General features: G+C 50.9%; 2 protein-coding genes across 4 annotated transcripts in view; one reads left to right on the forward strand and one right to left on the reverse strand.

The window, feature by feature from the left end:
- AKT3 (AKT serine/threonine kinase 3) overlaps positions 1-4,934 on the forward strand; it is a 325,271-nt gene extending 320,337 nt beyond the window's left edge. The window contains exon 14 of the mRNA XM_046678396.1: positions 1,410-4,934. Coding sequence (XP_046534352.1) covers positions 1,410-1,495 — 86 coding nt within the window. The 3' untranslated portion in view covers positions 1,496-4,934. The remainder of the gene's footprint in view (positions 1-1,409) is intronic.
- Positions 4,935-5,128: 194 nt separating this feature from the next.
- SDCCAG8 (SHH signaling and ciliogenesis regulator SDCCAG8) overlaps positions 5,129-17,744 on the reverse strand; it is a 224,458-nt gene continuing 211,842 nt past the window's right edge. Inside the window, exons 17-18 of one of the 3 annotated variants that reach the window (XM_046678394.1) lie at positions 16,235-16,361; positions 5,129-6,840 (exon numbers count right to left, since the gene is read on the reverse strand). In XM_046678394.1, the coding sequence (XP_046534350.1) occupies positions 6,811-6,840; positions 16,235-16,361 (157 nt within the window). In that variant the 3' untranslated portion in view covers positions 5,129-6,810. Of the gene's footprint in view, positions 6,841-12,197; positions 12,642-16,234; positions 16,362-17,744 lie in introns of those variants that run through there. The other 2 variants (XM_046678393.1, XR_006891041.1) reach the window with 2 other exon arrangements.

Consider the following 17,744-nt stretch of genomic DNA (forward strand, 5'->3'; position numbering starts at 1 on the left):
CTGTAGTGAAAAGGGTCTGTGTGCAGAAGGAGCGGGCCCTCAGAGGGCAGTGACTTCTAGGGAGCAGGGAGCCACAAACGGTTTTTCAAGGATTCATTCCCGCCTAATATAATGCTATTTTCTAGTACATTTGAGGCCACAGATTTTGTTTAGCAACTTGATCCCGTTTTTAGAATCTTCTGTATTAAGAATAGAACACTGAAAAGAAAACCAGTGAGGAAAAAGCAGAAATGTTTGTTACTCTTCAGAGGAATGCAGAGCATCATCCTTGGTTGTGTGACAAGGTCTTTGCCCACGCTACAGCGGGACCTGGCCTGTGTTCTTTCTCCCATTATGTGACATTGAGGCTCCCTGGAGAGGCCGGAAAATTAAAAGAATTGGTCATAGTTCCTCTGTGATTGAGGGAATGGAATCATTTTGCTGGAAGAGAAGAAGGTTGGGTTGAAAGCCTCGCTCACTTACTTCGCTGTAGGACAGACACGGTCCAGCAGAGCCGGGGGATTTCGTGGGGGACCTCCGCCACCGACTGGGAGCCCTGAGGGCGGCAAGGACTTTGCCCAGAGCAGATGCCCAGGGGATAATGTGGACAAGTGACCGGAGATGAGGAGGAGCGCTGTGACAGCAGCGTTTTAGTCGTGAGAACAGCGGTGGGCAGAGGTTGGTGATCATGGGTGATCCTTCAAGTCCAGGAGTGGGGACGCGAGGAGCCGCTGGGACAGGCGCCGCTCGCTCCCTGCCTTCACTAGGCTTCTTGCTGTTTCCTGAGGAGCCGGTACTCAGAGGCTGACGTCTTTCCTGCTTTTTCTTTGTCTTATTCTCTTTATTCAAATTCAAAGTTTATCATAGGAAAATCGGGAATGGTGAGATAAGGCAGATATTAAATGTAGAATAAATAATGTAAAATCTTAAGCATGTAATCAAGGACTCAGGGGAAATGGAGTAGCATGAAGCTTTATTTTGTGATCACACTAAAGCAGCATGAAGAAAAAACACAAGCGTTTGAAGACAGGTGTTACTGGATTCTGGACAGACACTGGCTGCCTCGGATTCATTGACTTCTGTATTTTGACATGCATAGTTCCATGAAATTAAAGGTTATCGAAGATCATTTGTTCCTTCGTATTTAAAAAAAACTTTGTTTCCTTCAATGGTGTTTTTTCAGTTTGAGTCTTGAAATGTTAGTGTCTTGAGGGAGATTATTTGACAGTATCATTTCTTCGTAGATCATGTGTTTGAAAATGAGATAATTTTTGAAGTGAGTTTACTTACTATATGTTTTGCTGATGACAAGTTTCTGGGAGCTGTTGCCTCTGTCGATCTTTATGATGTTAGAAGTTAGAACTGTATAGACCAGAGATAACGTTGCAGAAAATAACTGTAAAGTTAACAGAGCTGTTTCCTGCCCGCAGATGACGAGGACGGCATGGACTGCATGGACAACGAGCGGCGGCCGCACTTCCCGCAGTTTTCCTACTCCGCAAGTGGACGGGAATAAGCTTCCTTCATCCTGCTCCTTCACGGCCACCTTAGATTTCCTCCTGAGAGTGACTCCTGCGCATCACAGCAGGCCTCGCTCCCACAAATAGCAGGAGCACCTTCAGACACCCCGGACCCAGCAGGTCTCCGCCCCTCGCCGCTCCGCCCACACGAACACACAGACGCACACACGCGCCCTTTTGTTTTTGCATGAAATTGTATCTAAGTCTAAGGTCTCATGCTGTTGCTGCTACTGTCTTACTATTATAGCAACTTTAAGAGGTAATTGTACAATCTTCGGAAGTCATGAGCCCACCATCGTTCATTTGTGCACCGATTGTCATCTTTTGATCTTTTAGTTTTTGTTTTCCCTAACGGTGAAGGCTAATGAGATACACTGATTCTAGGTACATTTTTTAACTTTCTAGAAGATGCAGACTAATTAGACTAAGAAGATTTAGTTTATAATTCAGAACAAGCGATTGTGGGAGGGTGGTGGTGTGCATAAGCAGAATTGTAGTACAGCACGTCAGATCAGTGCATAAAGAGGGTATGTGTCACTCGGATCTGGCTGGAGTTCATTAGGAAGCATTGAGGGGAGGACTGAACGACTGCGGGCATAGATATGTATGTACATATTTATTTAAATTCCTGTTGGATGCTACAGAGGCAGCTCCGTGCGCCACGTGGACATCCAGATTTCAGGGGCAGTCGTGGGCAAGTGAACGTTGTTCTCCCAAGGAAGAGAGCATATGCGAGCAGGCCAAGGTCACTGCAGGGTCTAGGACGTGATTTGCACCAGAGAGCATTTTTTCCCTGTGCTTGGAAACCTTTTTCCCTTCTTGATATTTATCACCTCTGATGGCTGAAGAATGTAGACAGGTGTAACGATCCTGCTTTTCACCAAATTTGGACACCAAGGTAAACAGGTGTTTGCCTTATTTAATTTTTTACTTTCAGTTCTGCGTGAATTAGCTTTTTCTCGGATGTTAAACTTTGAATGTCCTTTTATGATTTTGTTTATATTGCAGTAGTATTTATTTTTTAGTAATGAGAATTGTATGTCATGTTAGCAAATGCAGCTCCAACTTACATAAAATAGACATACTACAGTTTATTTTGACCCATGTGCGAGGAATGTACACACCGATGAGAATCATGCACTTTTTCTCCTATGTAAACAAGTGTGGATGAGGCTCTGGAGCTGTCTGTATTGGTTAGAATGTGGCTCTGGGAGAAGAGATGCTGTCATTAACCCCTTGGTGCTAAAAATGAGCAAATTCCCAACTCTCCATGCCAAGGGGTTAACGAGACAAGTGGATAGTGATGTTCGCTCCGTTGAGAAGTGAACTGTGATGACGGCCTGGCAACGTCATGTAGTGAAGAAAACTGACACCTGAATGAGGATAAGAAGTGAACTCTACTTGGCAAAAAGAACACATCTTGAGTATTTACGAAGTAGGCAGTAGAGGATAAGAACCTGGTGTGTTTATTCTGATCATGGTACATTTATCACTGAATTAAGCCATCAGGGAAAAAAACAAAAAAAGAACACCTCCAGCTTTTCTTTTTCTGTATATACTCATGTCTCCAAATTCTAACATTTCTCACTGAAAGGGGACATGTATGCAAACCTCATTTTTCTCCTTCATTAATGATGACCTTCAGATTAAACCCTTTGGTGCTAGGAGCTGGCATTTTCCAAAGCAGCCTATGAAGCCCAGGAGGCTGGGGGCCCTCTTGCAGCACGCGGGAGGCCATCTGACTCCAGGAGTGATCGTGGAAATGCGTGGTGGTACCTGTCTGACAGCTCCCAAACGGAGGACCGCAGCATGGCGCAGCGTTCGCCTGCGCCGTGACTCCTCGCAGGCTGAGTCCTGCTCATCTGCAGATGTCTTAGCCTCTTGGCGCTGGAAGTACGGATGTAGAGACAGGAGACCACGCGGGGCGGGCGGACCGCTGGGACTGACGGGGGTAAAGGGCATTTTACTAAGGCAGCTAAGACACATTCCAACATAGATTTTATCCTGATTTTTCGTATCTCTACCTGAGTGAAGTTCATCCTTCGTCCTGAGTAAGAAGTTACAGCGAATGGCGGTTCATCCTTTCTTACACAGCTCAGCTTCTTTTTCTCACTTGGATTTTGTTGAATGCTTCACTTTGACACGAAAGTAGACTAGAAGGTATGTTCTGTAAGTTGTCTTGCATACGTTACATAAAAAGAACCAGGTGAGAGAGACTTGGTGAAGGCTGACTGGCCGGAGCTCAGAGCACTCGTCCTTTAGAGGGAGCGTGTGACACCGCACACCAGGCACATCGGTAGCTTTTTCTTTTCCCCCAAGTATTAAGGTGATTTCCATGACCTTGGCCAAGGATACTTCCTAAAGATTAATGATGGCGTCGGCAGTGCCCCGGGCTGGCCACTCCTCACGGCTGGCTCTCAGTCCCCAGCCAGTGCCCGGGGCTCCGTCACTGATCCCCCAGCCCCACCCGAGGTTCCGTTAGTGTCATGCTCAGTGTTTTCTTGGCTTCGATTTTGAGAATCCCTCACTTTCAGTCCCAGATCTCAATCAGCTGACATGGAGAAAAATAGAAAAAGAGAGATGGATGTAGAAGGAGATTTATAAAACTTCCCCGTGTCTGCCCCTAGCTGTAGTTTTGGACTCTGGCAGATGGACAAGTCTGAACCCTAGGCTCATTCTAGCAGAATGCAGTGCAGACTGCGTGGGCTCCATCTCGTCCTGACTTTCGTGGTTTGCCCTCTTGTCGTGATGCGGCCGTCTTGGAGGAAATTGGCCATTTCTGCTCGGGTTTGTGGCAGGGTTGCGCACAGCTTTGCTTTCCACACTAATTTCATAGCATTATTCCAGTGTTGTTTTCCATGTCCCAGACCTGATTTCTGGCTTCTTAAAGCTGAGTGTTCTTGCAGGGGCCACTTGCTTCTCCTAGAGTACAACAGTAAGGGCCGTCCTTACTAACTGCAGGGTCTCGATATTACACCTCAGTGTACACACTTTGCTGCTACTGTTTGTCCCGTCTACAGTAGAATTTCCTGATCTTGCTCCTGGTAGTGCATTACAGGCAAGCATGAAATGTAAAGTATTTATTTAAATAAAAAGAAAACCTCTAAATTGGTAATTGAATTACCTCCCTGTAGCTTTATAGTTTGTGACATCTCTTGACCTGGCTAGTTCTTTCATTAGATCCGCGCAAGATCTAGTCATCTGGGTAAGGATTTTAAGCAGACGCAACTATGAACCCAAGAAACTGTATTACTATTACCGTTGGTCATACTAAAACTGTTTATTTCCTTAAGTATATGACCCGCAAGGATGTGAAATAACTACAAGAAACTGTTTTGTACACTGTACATCCTTAGTATTTTTACACGCATATGATAGGGATGCACATTATTTTCCTTCGTACAGACAGCTTAAATAAAGCACTATGTCAATCTGCTACTTCTCTGTTTATTGTTGTTGGATGTGGTTCTGTAATCGCAGAAAATTAAATATTGTTCTTTCCTGAAAAAAGATTTTTAATCCCTCCCCCTGGTGTTGACCCGCCCTGTAGAAAACGTGGCAGGAAGACAGGTAAATTCCCTGTGGCTGGAAGCACACACGGGGTTCTTGTGTTGCTTCGGTCACGTGGCGGTCGGCAGTTGCTCAGACTGACGCGGGGCTGCTCCCCAGGGCAGGTGCCGACTCAGCGCTGTGAAGCCAGGGATGGACCAGGTCTCCTCGGGGATTTGTTAAGACCCTAACGATCTTCCCACCAGATGGTTTGGACCCAGGATTCTTCAGGAGTGTAGCTCGTCAGCAATGTCTTCCTGATAATGTGTTGCTCTGCATACTTCCTTTTTGAGAGTGTATTTTCAAAACTTCATGGCAAATTAACCAATTTAGGCATCAGTAATCGATGGGTAGGATGACTGGACTACACTCTGATGGACCCAGAATCATTTTGGTGGGGCCTTTTTCTGATTTTACCTCATAATCCTACTATTGTAGAAACTTGGCTTTCCTCCTGGGATGGGGCCAGACAGAGGAATGGCTCTGGGACCAAAGTTAGGCGTGTCCGTGTATGTCACACACCAAATCTGAGGGCCTCTTACATGCGCCCTCTCTCAAAACCACTGGGGCTGACAGATCCAGGAGGCTACCAGAGAGTGTCCTCTATAATCCTTTCAAGGTGCTATTTTTAGAATATTGTGTAATTTATTTACTGTATTCCTAAAACAGAATTAGGGACAATTAATATATCTTATGTGACAGCCTTTGTGTCTAGCACATGTGATGAAATCAAAAACTTGTGAATCTGAAGTTTTATTCTTTCAGGCTTGAACCTTTTCCATGCTCAGGAGACTCAAGTGGTCTTTGCGTGTGTGTCATGCCACCGCCCCCACAGCCTAGTCCACACCGATCCGGAGAGACCGTGACGATGATGGCGGAGTGCTGGCAGGAGAACAGCCTGAAGTCAGGGGCCAGTCCAACTGCAGCCTCGCCTTTAGTGTCTCACTGTCATCCTCAGAGACAACACAACATTTTCAGTGCCCGGTTTTATTACTTTAAAGCATTTGAGGGCTTAACTGTGTATAGTAGAAATACTATTTTACACTAAAATAGTAACCTGTGTACAGATATTTGATAGAACTCGAAGTACATTTTGTAATTTCACTAAGTATGTTTTTAGGCTCCTCTCAGATCCCTGTGTTGAAGAAGAAGGGGCACCACCGAGCCAGAGCGGCTTTCTCGTCTGTTGTTAAGAGTGGAGAGGAGGGTGCTTGGTGCTTCCTGGGGGCTCCTGATGGTGTCAGATTAGCCGGATGAGAAGTCAGGGCATCTACAGGATGTTAATTACAGGCAGATAAGGTTGAAGGATGACATACAGACCGCAAAAAGAGGAAAGACCAGGAATGGCAGGAAAAAGGTTTGGTCCTCAATACCCTTTGGCCTAGTTAAAATATGTGCCTTTTTGGTGTGTTTCGTTCATCACCACGAGGTAAAAAGGAAACATTGCAATTCAAGTCTTTGAAAAGTTCATTTATTGAAATTCATATGTGTAACATAGCATACAAATGAGCAGATTTAAAAACATAATACCCTCAAGCCATTTCTGAAAACACACACCAGGAGGGCCCCTCATCTGTCAGACTTCAGCTCCAGCCGTCCGTCGTGTAGGGACCGCTCGGCAACCAATGTGGCCCCCACGCGGCCACCACCTTCTGGGGGGTGTCCACCAGGGAGGTCGCAGCGCGTGGTGGCGTCTCACATACAAACCAGATGAATGTCACTATCTCTTTGTAAATCCTTTATTCCACTCTGTTTCATCAGGTCAGCAATCAGACTGTGGCATGCTGGGTAACTGGAAAAAATGATAATAAAAAGTAAGTTTAAATAGATCCTGTTCTTCAATGTGGTTTGTCTTCTCACTGGTTTAGTTACCACTTTTAAGTTTTTGGAGAATAAATTTCTTTTGCTAAAAATGTGGAAATTGTATATGACCAATTGTATGAAAAGTTTGTGTCTCATCTTGACCACAGGTCAAAACCCTCGTCAAATAGGACTACAAGGTGAACTGTTTGGTTTTAATGCTTTAGTCTGAAAGCAGCCTGTGTTCCAGACATTTGTGTGCCCCTTCAATGAGGGAGTCTGATGACAGGACTCAGCCGGAGGGCCCTCTCTTCCCGTCCCGCAGAGGAAACACGATTCCTGCCAGAGCCTGTTTCCTGAGAACAGCTCAGCCGGCAGGAGAGAGGCTAGAGCAAGGGCGGGGGGCAGGCAGCAGGCCACGCGGCACTCGAGCTCCTGCGGAGACAGTGCGAGCCAAAGCCTCCCAATTTTTAGCTACAATTTCGAGCTCCTGCGGAGACAGTGCGAGCCAAAGCCTCCCAATTTTTAGCTACAATTTATTATAACATCGAAAAGGGTTTCCCAGGGACACCACCGCTCCCCTGCTGGAAGAGGGCATTTGGTGTACTGGGTCTCTTAGTTTTAAGCAGGAATAAATGTTTCCAAACTAGCTCATGCAAACTGGGTTGGGGGTGCCACAAGCAGGAAAGTGGTGCTGCCGCCGCCTCCCTGCTGGCGTGCTGCTCGTGTTGAAACCGCGTCAGGAAGTGGGGTCAGAAACTGATGGGAATGGCCGTGCTCCACAAAACGACGGTTGAGTACCTACTGTGCACCATGTGGGAAGTATGAGTGAGCCACAGGCCTTGCCCTCCCTCGTGTGAAGTCCCTCCCACGATAGGGACTAGTTGGAGAGCTAAGACGATACCTTGCAAATCCCAGTTTCTACTTCAACAGAGAAACTGGAAAGCCACGCAGGGTCACAGGCCCAATCTGCTCTCTGTTTGGCTGGAATCATCTTCAAGAACGACAAGGGGGCCTCTGCACCCACAAGGCCGATGTCCTGAGCTAGAATCAGGGGACTCCTGTTGACCCCGTGTAAGCTGTGATCACTAGTTGAGGATTTCCAGGACGGGACACTGAGTGAAACCGGGATCAGAATTCATGCAAGGTACATAAAAATCAGACTGCTGCCTTTTTAAAACAATGAGAAAAGGTTGTTTACGTTTCGAGTAGATATCTAGTGTGTGTGACCCTGATTATGACGCTTGAATGAGTGTCTAAATGGAATGGTTTTGACACAGGGCAGTTAGAATATGGTGCGCACAGTGCCATCTCCCACTGAACACATCTGGGCCCACATCACATGTGGTGTGATGTGTGCAGCCCGCTGAGGGCTGGGTGTGGGTGGGCCCTCTTCCTTAGAGCCCACAGGGGGCTTCTGTTCTCTGGGCCCTTCCTGGATGGGCCGCAGGGAGTCCCCCATGGCCCAGAGGCCCCCTGCTGTAGAAAGGGCTCCCTTCTGTGTTTAGGGGACTACTCAAGCACAGAGGCCGCCACCAGCTCCATCTGACCATCAAACACTGCGTCTCCATCGAGAGCTGATTGCCTTCCAGTCTTGACTGAACTGTCCCAGTACAGTTCCATGAAGGACCCTGTGCCCCACGTTCTCGCAGGTGACCTGGCAGGCGGCCTGGTGACCTGGGTGCTCTGGAGGCAGTGGCTTATTTTCTGACTTTAGAGATTCAAGGATGTCTGACTACAAGGATAAGCATAAACCACAAGAGGCATATTGCCAAAGAAAAATTTAACTGAACTTCGGGTGGAAAACACACGATAACAGGCACATGCACCATACAGAAAGTTGGGAAAGACCCGAGTTGAAGGAAAATACGTTGCAGGATTTTTTTAAACCCAAGCTCCAGGAAACTGGCATTTCTCATTATGAGCCTTGGTGGTGCCTGTGGGCTCTGGGGCCATCTCATAATTTATCATCCGAGCCATAAACCAGTGACCCCAGCTCTGGGGCCCAGTCAGGAGCGACACAGCTGTGAGGCCCTCCATGTGAACAAACCAGAGTCAACCCTGGTTTCTCCCTCTGTAGCAAACTGGCTATCACTGTCTCTTCATCGGTTTTATATTTTATTTGCTTTTGGTGCAAAGCCCTGTATTTGACCTCACTTTCGTATTCTAGTACTTACTGTTCACTGCTCGCTCCCCAGTGCCCACGGCTGCACGCCCTGTGGGAGGCGTTCAGGAAACCTCTGACTGAAGGAGTTATTTACCCTAATAGGTCATTGTTTTGTCTGCTAAACACAGCCGTCAGTTCACTGACCCTTTAGTAAAGAACACTGCTCTGGGCTTCCCCCATCCTATAGCGCGTCCAGAGAGAGAAGCTTTAGTTACTGCCCAAATCTGGCTGGTCTGCCATCACTTCTTAGGCATATTAGCCAGGCTTATTTCCAGAAAGTCAGTTCCATCGTCCACACCACAGTGATCCCACTCCGGCTGTGGAGGAGAGACGAGGATGCGCCTGCCAGTGGGACGTCAGCTGGCTGGAACTGTGGCTTGAGCCCTCAGCCACCATGTTCTTGTCCTTCTGCCCTTCCACTTGTCGCCCAGGCCCCTTGCTGTGGCCATTCTCTGTGGTGTGGCCACATCTGCAGCTCTCTGGGGCTGCTCTCCAGAGTGGAGGAGGACCGACTGGCCACCCTGGCGGCTGCGCTTCTGACACACTGTCCACAGATGATAGAAATGCTCCCCATCTTCAAGCCCACTGTTGCTCATCCATTTTCTTTGTTCTCATTTTAAATCCTAACAGAGCCTTCTCTCCACAAACCCTGACTTTTGTGTCTAATTTATTTCTGAAGTTTGACTTTAAATTCAGAGGTTAAAAAACGAGTCTCTCTGGGGGACGTGAATTGTTCCCCAGGCAACCAACACTGTGGGGTCCAGCCATGGCTGCTGCTTTGTTCCCAAGCCTGCGCAGCCGGGGAACAGCAGGGCACCACCTCGGCCCGCTCACAGGAGATGGGCAGCTGCAGCCTGAGCCAGGCTTCCATTGGTCTGTCTTCTCTGCACATCTCCCCCACAGCCCCTCCAAGTGGAACCCTCTCCTTGCTCTCTGCCTTGTTATTTGCACATCTTCTGCCTCCGTGTGGCCAGGTCAAAAAATGGTCCTGTTCCTTGTGCCTCTGGCAAGAAAGCATCTATTTTTATCCAGAGAGGGCAGAATCCCTCCCCCCACCTCCACCTGGGGCATTTCAAAGCTTGCCCTCAGCTGACAGAGCTCCAGGACAGCCACCAGAAGAGCCCTCTCAGAGGCTCCGCCACGCCCCCCTCTGGGAGCCAGGGCCACTGCTCTGCAGCTTTCCCAGCCAGGCAGCATCCTTCCCCGTCGTGGCGTGGTCCCTCGCCCCCTTCCAACCATCCCTCAGCCCAGGGCATGAGTCCCGATCTCTCTAGAAGTTCCTTTCCTGCCCATTCGCTTCCCAGTTCTTGTCGCTTCATTTCTCTAGGCCTTATTTTCCTATCTGTACAAAAAGGATGTTAAATGCTTTCTCCAAGCGGCCCTCAAGGCTGTGATGACTTCAGTGCAAACCCTGCTGGCTTCATGGCCATCCCTGCTGGGCTCTGGGGGATGCAGGGAGCTCCCTTTGAAAGGGAAGCCGGATCTATTGTTATGTTTTTTGTTTTATACCAGAAACAGGGATATGGAAGCTAAAACATTAGCCTGAAGTGGTACAGAGCTGAGGTTTGAACCGGGGCAGTTGGCCCTCAATGTCCAGGCTCTTCAGTGCTGTTCCACCCAGCCCAGTGACAGACTGCGGCGGCCAAGTGTGACAGTTGTGGGATTAAGCAGGAGTCAGATGTGGAAGACAACCTGGAAACAAGCCAAGTGAGCCACGGGGTCGCCAGTCTGCTCTGGGGCAGGCGCCCTGGCCAGTCCTCTGCAGCCTCGTGTGGACGTGGCCGACAGAGGTGAGTGTGCAGTAGACAGAAGGCAGGTGTCCTCCACCCGGCCTCGGCGCCTGGGACGGGCAGAGGCCTCCCTCTCCCCCGGCACAAGCGGCTGAGCTGCCTCTACCCCTCCGGCTCTGGCACGGCCTTTTTTGGAATCTGGCTGTTGCCAGCTGCAAAGCGGGGCAGGAGTTCACGGCACGGTCACCGCAGACCCAGCAGTTCATTCTCCCTTCCAGCGCCTGGCTGGCCTCTGACAATGGCAGCTCTGCTGCAGTCAGAGTTCAAAGCCCGGGTTCCCTGGCCTAAGGGGCCTGGCTTTCTGTCTCTGGGCTCCAAAAAAGGAAAAGAACTGTAGAAGCCAGAAAAATGACAAGGTAGAGGCAGGGAAGCCTGCCTTGCAGAAAGCAGGGGGCGATGACCGTCCCTGGGCTTCATGGAAAACTGCATCTCAAGCTGGACGTGGGACTTGTGGGGCGGGGGAGGCAAGGGACCCGGTGCAGATGGGAGGGCTCGGGCTCAGAGGACAGCACACCCAGGCTCTGGCATCTGCTGGGCCCTCGCCTCCCCACAGCACTCGCAGACTCAAGAGCTCCCATCGCCATGGGACCCCGAGTTGTAATCCTCCAGTGGGTCCCCTGAGTCACGAGAACCTCCTCTGCACAAGGGCAGGTGTCTCTGTTTTATGTGAACCATGTTTCCATGGTAAATAGATGTTAAGAATTCCCAAAGGACAGACAGTGTCACCAACAGCAGGGAGTGGAGCCTCTGGCTGCCTCATGTTTGAAAGCGTTAGAAATAAAGACAACATTGACATTTGGGGTTGTAATGTGACGGAACTGCAGTCTTTTAAAGGCAAGAACCACTTATCCACACGCCATGCAATATTCAGTGTTTTGTTCACTTGTCTAATTGGATTAAAATATTTAGCTCCCCTTAAAATCTCGATTGTGAATTTATATTGAAAATGTAACGTCTGACTCGGGAAGCGGGAGCAGAGAGAACGTATCTGCCACGATGTAAACTTCAATGGATCTTTCTTCCACAACTCTCATTCTGAAATTCTTCACTCTTGGACAAAGGGACGTGTTAACGGAAGAGCAAGTTTGGTTTAAATGAAGCTGTAGGTGCTTTCCAATATTAATTGCACACAGGGACTTTAGTTTAAAAAACAGAAAGTGAAGCCCTCTGCGCGATGGCTCGGGGCAGCCCCTCTGCGCTGGGAGGCCCTGGAGGCGGAGGCGCGGCTCAGGGCCTGCCTTCCCTGAAACACTCGGGCAGCCGGGAGTTAATGACATTTTAGCTGCATATGTTCAAGTTTATTTAAAAAAATATGCAAGTCACTTTGGTTGACAGTGTCTCGTACACAGTTTTGAAAGAATCAGAGCAAACTTTAACAGAGTCAGTTTTTATTTGAAAAATATTTTCTGGGAATGTATCAGTGTTTATTTTTGAGACTGACAATTCGGGTGAAAATCAGGATAAAAACAAAAAAACAACAATTTGGTTGAAATCAAATTGTTTGTTTTCATCTATTTAGAATTCTTTCCAAAAACTCTTGGTTCAGGAGGAGGCTTTTTAATTTATTTTCTTCAGCGTCTTTGCCGTTCTCTTCCAGCACCATCTGTCTTGCAGGTAGCTGGCTCCGCGGAAGCACCTGCGCCGGCCGGACGAGGCCCCGGCTTGGGATGGCCCACCCCAAACCCGGTGAACACCTCCAAGTCCCAGGCTGGCCACCTGCGGGCTCCTCCTCCTCGCCGGCCCCTCGGGCCCTCCCGGGGCTCACGTGGCTGAGGCCTCCTCCGCCTCCGTGTCTTTGTTTCTCGGGCCTGTTCTCAGCGCTCTTCCAGGAGTCCTCTGGAGCAACGAGATCAGGTCCGGGAGTTTGAATATAATCAGATATGGCTGCTGGACCCATGCACAAGTTTAAATCAAATTAGAAAGTAAATTCACTGCCAAGAATGCTCAAAAGTCTTAGGGTCAGCTGAGTAACCACTGATAAGTCCGTTTCAGACACTGTTGTCTACACTGTAATTGATCCATCTGAAGGGACTATAAAGGAATCTCTCCCGACTGAAGGCTGTGGATGGAGCCACATGGCCTGCAGGGATGGGGCCCCTCGGGAGATGCGCGTCAGCTGAACCACAGTCACCACCAAGTAAGGACGTGAGCAAGGAAAACACTCTGGAAGTATGCGGCCGTCCTCTAACGGACAGACAACTGCTGTTCTTCCTGTCTCTCAGATGCCATTCTCCCCAAGAAAAGACTAAATTTTCTCACCAGCCGGCGCCCGGCCAGATGTTCACGCCCCCAGGAGCTAGGTCACAGACCCCTGACCCTGCTCCCAGCTGTCAGCCTGGCTAAACTCCTCAGGACCCTGGTTCCTTAACCCTGGACCCCCACCACGCCACCACCACGACAGTCTCTGTCCTCCCCAGCAGGGCCTCACGCCCACGGCCCAGGAAGAGGTGAGAGCACTGCTGCTCAACCAAGCCCTGGGCCCAAGAGGAGACAACACGGGACCGAGGGGGAAGGCGGACCCTAGGGGGAAGGTGGGGACCCGAGGGGGAAGGCGGGGACCGAGAAGGAATGCTGGAGGCGAGTCAGGAGCAAAGCTGGTTGGTGCTGTCCTGTCTCTGATTCTCTGCCAGGGCCAGCACTGCCATTTCAGGACATTTTCTAAGCCATTTTAGACATTGTTTCCCCCTGGAGTGAAGCAGGAGATTAACAAAGCCCTTGTTTTGAGTCAGTCCTAAACAAAGAACAAGTCAAAAAGCAGCCTTGAGCTTTGTGGTCATGCCCTGAGCCATGGCCACTGGGGCACCTGCACTGCACGGTGGCAGAGAGGGGACGATGTCACTACAACATCATTGCAACTAGACCAGCTCCGTCTGCCAGACACGTTGTTGTGCCCATTTCAGAATTTAAGCAGAAACAATTTAGAATAATAAAGCCTTCTAAACAGGCTAGATGCTTCCTGTCTGAGGCCACAGGCCAAGCCAAGCCCTGCCATGGGCCTCAGGGCACAGGGCACACCAGAGTGAACGGGAGGGAGGTGACTCAGCTTCGGAGCAGCTGCTCAGGCTAGAATATAGCCATTCTCTTTCGGACGTTGGGTGGACAGAGATTTTCGGACTTTGACATACAGCATTAAGTTATTATACTTATTCATCCAGGCTGAGAGAATGGAAGCCTTGAGCTAGAGCACCCCGACCGGAAGAGAAGCTGGGTCCCAGCTCCAGGAAAACGGGGGGTGCCCCTGATGCCCGGGACCCCTCTGGAGGCTGCGGCCTCCGAACCACCTGCGGTGGCAGAGGGCAGCCTTATTCACCTCCAGGGCTCAGAGAAGCCAAACCCACCACTGGAGTTCAGCACCCGGCCGAGGCCGCGGGCAGGCGGGAGGGCGGCCAGGCTGCAGGGCCCGCAGAGGGACCGGCCAGCTCTCCGGCCTCCTCTCTGAGCACGTGTGCTTGCTTCTGAAGCCAGCAAGCGCTGCCTCCCCCAACTTCCTTTGTCAGGTGCACATGAAAATAACCCAGACGGAATATTCGAGTCTGAGAGATGGCTTCAGAGACGAGCCCGATGGGCCAGCGTCAGGGGGCACAGCCCGTCAAGTGGCTTCTGTTGCTTCAGGCGAGGGAAGAAAACTGCTGGGTTTTCTGAGGACTTTTTGAGGTTTGCGGCTTTTTTTACATACATTTTATGAAAATTTTGCAATCCATTTGGCAATTATCAGATCTGTAAAGCCGCGGAAGAGGTTTCTAAGCATGTTAAGATCTGAGCATGCTGGAAGGTAGGCACACGGGGAGCTACAAGGCAACCCCACGTGACAACGACCTGTCCAGAACCGAGAGGAGCAGCCCGCGCTCGGAGCGCCAGGAAGATGCCCCTGCCCAGCACCTCCCAGAGGCACTCAGCGCGTCACTCCCCTGAGCTAGGCTGCCGGAACACCCACTGCACAGACGTGGAAACTGAGGCCGGGAAGAGACCGCAGTGACTTGTCCAGGGCCTCACGACAATGACACTGCCTGGCATTGTTCTCCATTCTCTCTGCCTCCAAACACTTCCAACGTTCTCAGACCTCAGGGTCCTCCAGAACGGCCCAAACAGCTTGTCAGAGCGCAGATCCCCAGGCCCTGCTCCTGGAGACGCTGCTTTGGTGTGTGTGCAGGCAGGCCCTGGACTCCACGCTCCTGGTACTTGTATATCTGCAAGCGTCCCAAACACAGTGATGTGCGTGGTGTGTAGCTGGTACCCCACCCCCTCCCTGTGAGCCACCCCGAGGTGCTGGAGGACATACCGCGTGTCTCTGGCCCGGGCCTTAGCCCCGTGACTGGCACTCAGGTGCTCACATACTATCTGTGGGACAAACAGTACCCTGCAGAGGGATTTGGGGGCTGCGTGGGAAAAATCCCTCTGAGGACAGTGGATCCCCGAAGTCCACTGGTCATCTTGGAAGGAGAATGAGGGACATTTTCTCATCACTCTCATTTCCAGAAGCATTTTTGCCTTTACTCGTTGCAAGCACTTCTGCATGACGTCCTGGACACTCTCGGAGCACCTGGTGCAAGGCCAATTAAAGGCCGCGGCCCCGGGCAGCCACGGACCACCTCGTTACCCTAACGCACCGCTTGACGGGGCAAAGCAGCACGGCCTCTGACAGGAAGAGAAGAGATCTAGGAAAAAGCTTTCACTCCATACTCCAACCCTCCTGGACATTTCCTTCCTCCATTATCCCTGCTGCTGGCCCCAGATCTACCTGAACAGGGAAAGCCTGGGCTGTGCAGTCAGACAGGTTGATTTGCAGTGTCCCTATTTGCTAGCTCTATCGGATTGTTTGAGCCTCAGTTTCCCTTTCTGTAGAATGGAGACACAATGTCAGTCTTGCGGGCTTCCTCAAGGGTAAAGAGTGAATGCCTGTTGTGTGCAGAACACCGCCAGGCCCTGCAAGCGCTCAAAATCTTAGCTCGACTACCAGCTAACTGAGGACAAGACTCCCGCATCCCATTCTCTAACTGGGAGCACGGCTGTCCTTAACCAGCTCAAGCTGTGCACATCCTTCAGGAGCAGTTCGGAGCCGATCGTGTCCCAAAGGCCTCCTGCCCACGCCCTGCTCCACTGCCACACGCACCCTCGGCGCCCGCACTCTGCAGCGTAGCCCTCGGTGCGGCTTGCTGGGTCGCTTGCAGGGTCACAGGTCTGTTCTCCCACACAAACTCCAGCTCCCTAAAGAGGACTGGCCGCGGCCCCCGCTCCTCTGTGTCCCCCTCGTGCCCAGCACAGTCTTCAGGCTCTCCCTCAGCTTCTCAGCTGACCAATGTGATCACTGGGGATTTAAGCCTCTTAAAATGCAGCTCTGAAAAAGGGAACAAGAAAAAGACCCCTGTGCAGTCCCCTGCGTGTTCTCTGGGGGAGAGGACGCCCACCCTGTGCTGGGTTTTGCACAGTACCTGGGAGCTCAGACGTCCCGCCTCCTCCGACAGGCTCTGTCTCTCCAGCAGAAGCTGGTTCTGCTTGTTGAGGAGCTGCACCAGCTGCTGGGCTGTGGCCTGGCTGTGCTTGTCCAGCTGCTTTAGCCTGGAGAAAAATCAACCACAGAGTTAGAGAGACGGGTCCTGCGAACTGGGGGCAATAGGCTTCAGAGAGCAGGGGGACATGGGCCAACCTCAGCCCTGTCAACGTGTTCCACTGCTGTGTGTATCTGAGGGACAGTGAACGGGGAGCTGCAAGTCTGGGGGACCCTGAGGGTGAGGCTCTGGCCAGCAGTGGGAAAGCATTTGTCAGGCTGAGTGAAACTGTATCAAATATGAAAGGAAATCGGGAATCTTCTCAGTGAGTTGTCGATTAAAGAACATAGATAAGCTGGATAAGTAGCAGAAATGCTGAAACCTTAAGCTCACAAAGGTCACAGACGAGGGGCTCAACGCCTCCACTGTCCGGCTGGAAACGTCTCTGGCAGGCTGGAGCAGAAGGGCGGCCCTGGCAGGGGAAGTGGCCAGGGACGGCGGAAACACTGAACTAAGGGTGTTCCATTATTAACCACTCAATCACGAGCCGGCCTCGCTGACCAGATGTCTTTAAAGATTCTAAATTTGTCACTCTGCTCATGGGCTCTTCTCTCCACACTTGCTAATTCGCTCCAACTATTATCCTCATTTGTCCACAGACAGCTTCCTCCACCCAGTTGCTTCCTTCACCCGTGGAAACGTGGGCTTTGGATTAAATTTAGAGTTGAACGACTACCCAGAACTGTTCTGAAAGCAGCTGGGTGTGTCATCTGCCCTTCCTCACAGTCCTCACCGACCAAAAACGCCAGCAGGGAAATCAACTTGCATTTTCACAAGAGAAGGATTTTAAAAGCCCAAGATGCATTGCAAACTCCAGGCTAATGCCAACCCTGAGGCCAAGCCCCGGAGTTTCGCAGACAGGGCCTCAAGCTCTCCTGGGCGGTTCCTGGTGCGCTCTGAGCGCCACCCACCATTTACAAGGACAGAGATTCGGGCCTTGGGGTGGGCAGGCTCTTTTACCGACAACGACGCAGCACCTGGGGACAGGAACACTGCATCCTGGGAAACTCGGGCTCTCCTCGGATGCTCCCACCCACTGCAATCCTCCCATCTCCAGGGGGACCCCCACCACCGCCCACAGGTCCTTCTCCACCTCGTGGGTTCTGCGCGCGTCATTGCTCAAGCTGCCCCAGAAGGCACACTTGCTGCCGCTCCAGACCCCACCCTGTCCCCTCCTAAGAACACCCTGTGGGCGCTGCTACTCTTCCTGTGGCGTATCCCATGCTCACAAGGCTAACAAAGAAGACAGGAGAGACCCGCTGCTGGCGTCAAGCTGCACGGTGCATGCTCACACAGCCCGCCCCTGGGCCGAGGCCTCAGTCATGCCCCACCCACAAGCCCTTGCCCCTCCCCCTGGGCCGAGGCCTCAGTCATGCCCCGCCCACAAGCCCAT

The sequence above is a fragment of the Equus quagga genome, chromosome 12, assembly GCF_021613505.1.
Source record: "Equus quagga isolate Etosha38 chromosome 12, UCLA_HA_Equagga_1.0, whole genome shotgun sequence".
NCBI classification, from domain to species: Eukaryota; Metazoa; Chordata; class Mammalia; order Perissodactyla; family Equidae; genus Equus; species Equus quagga.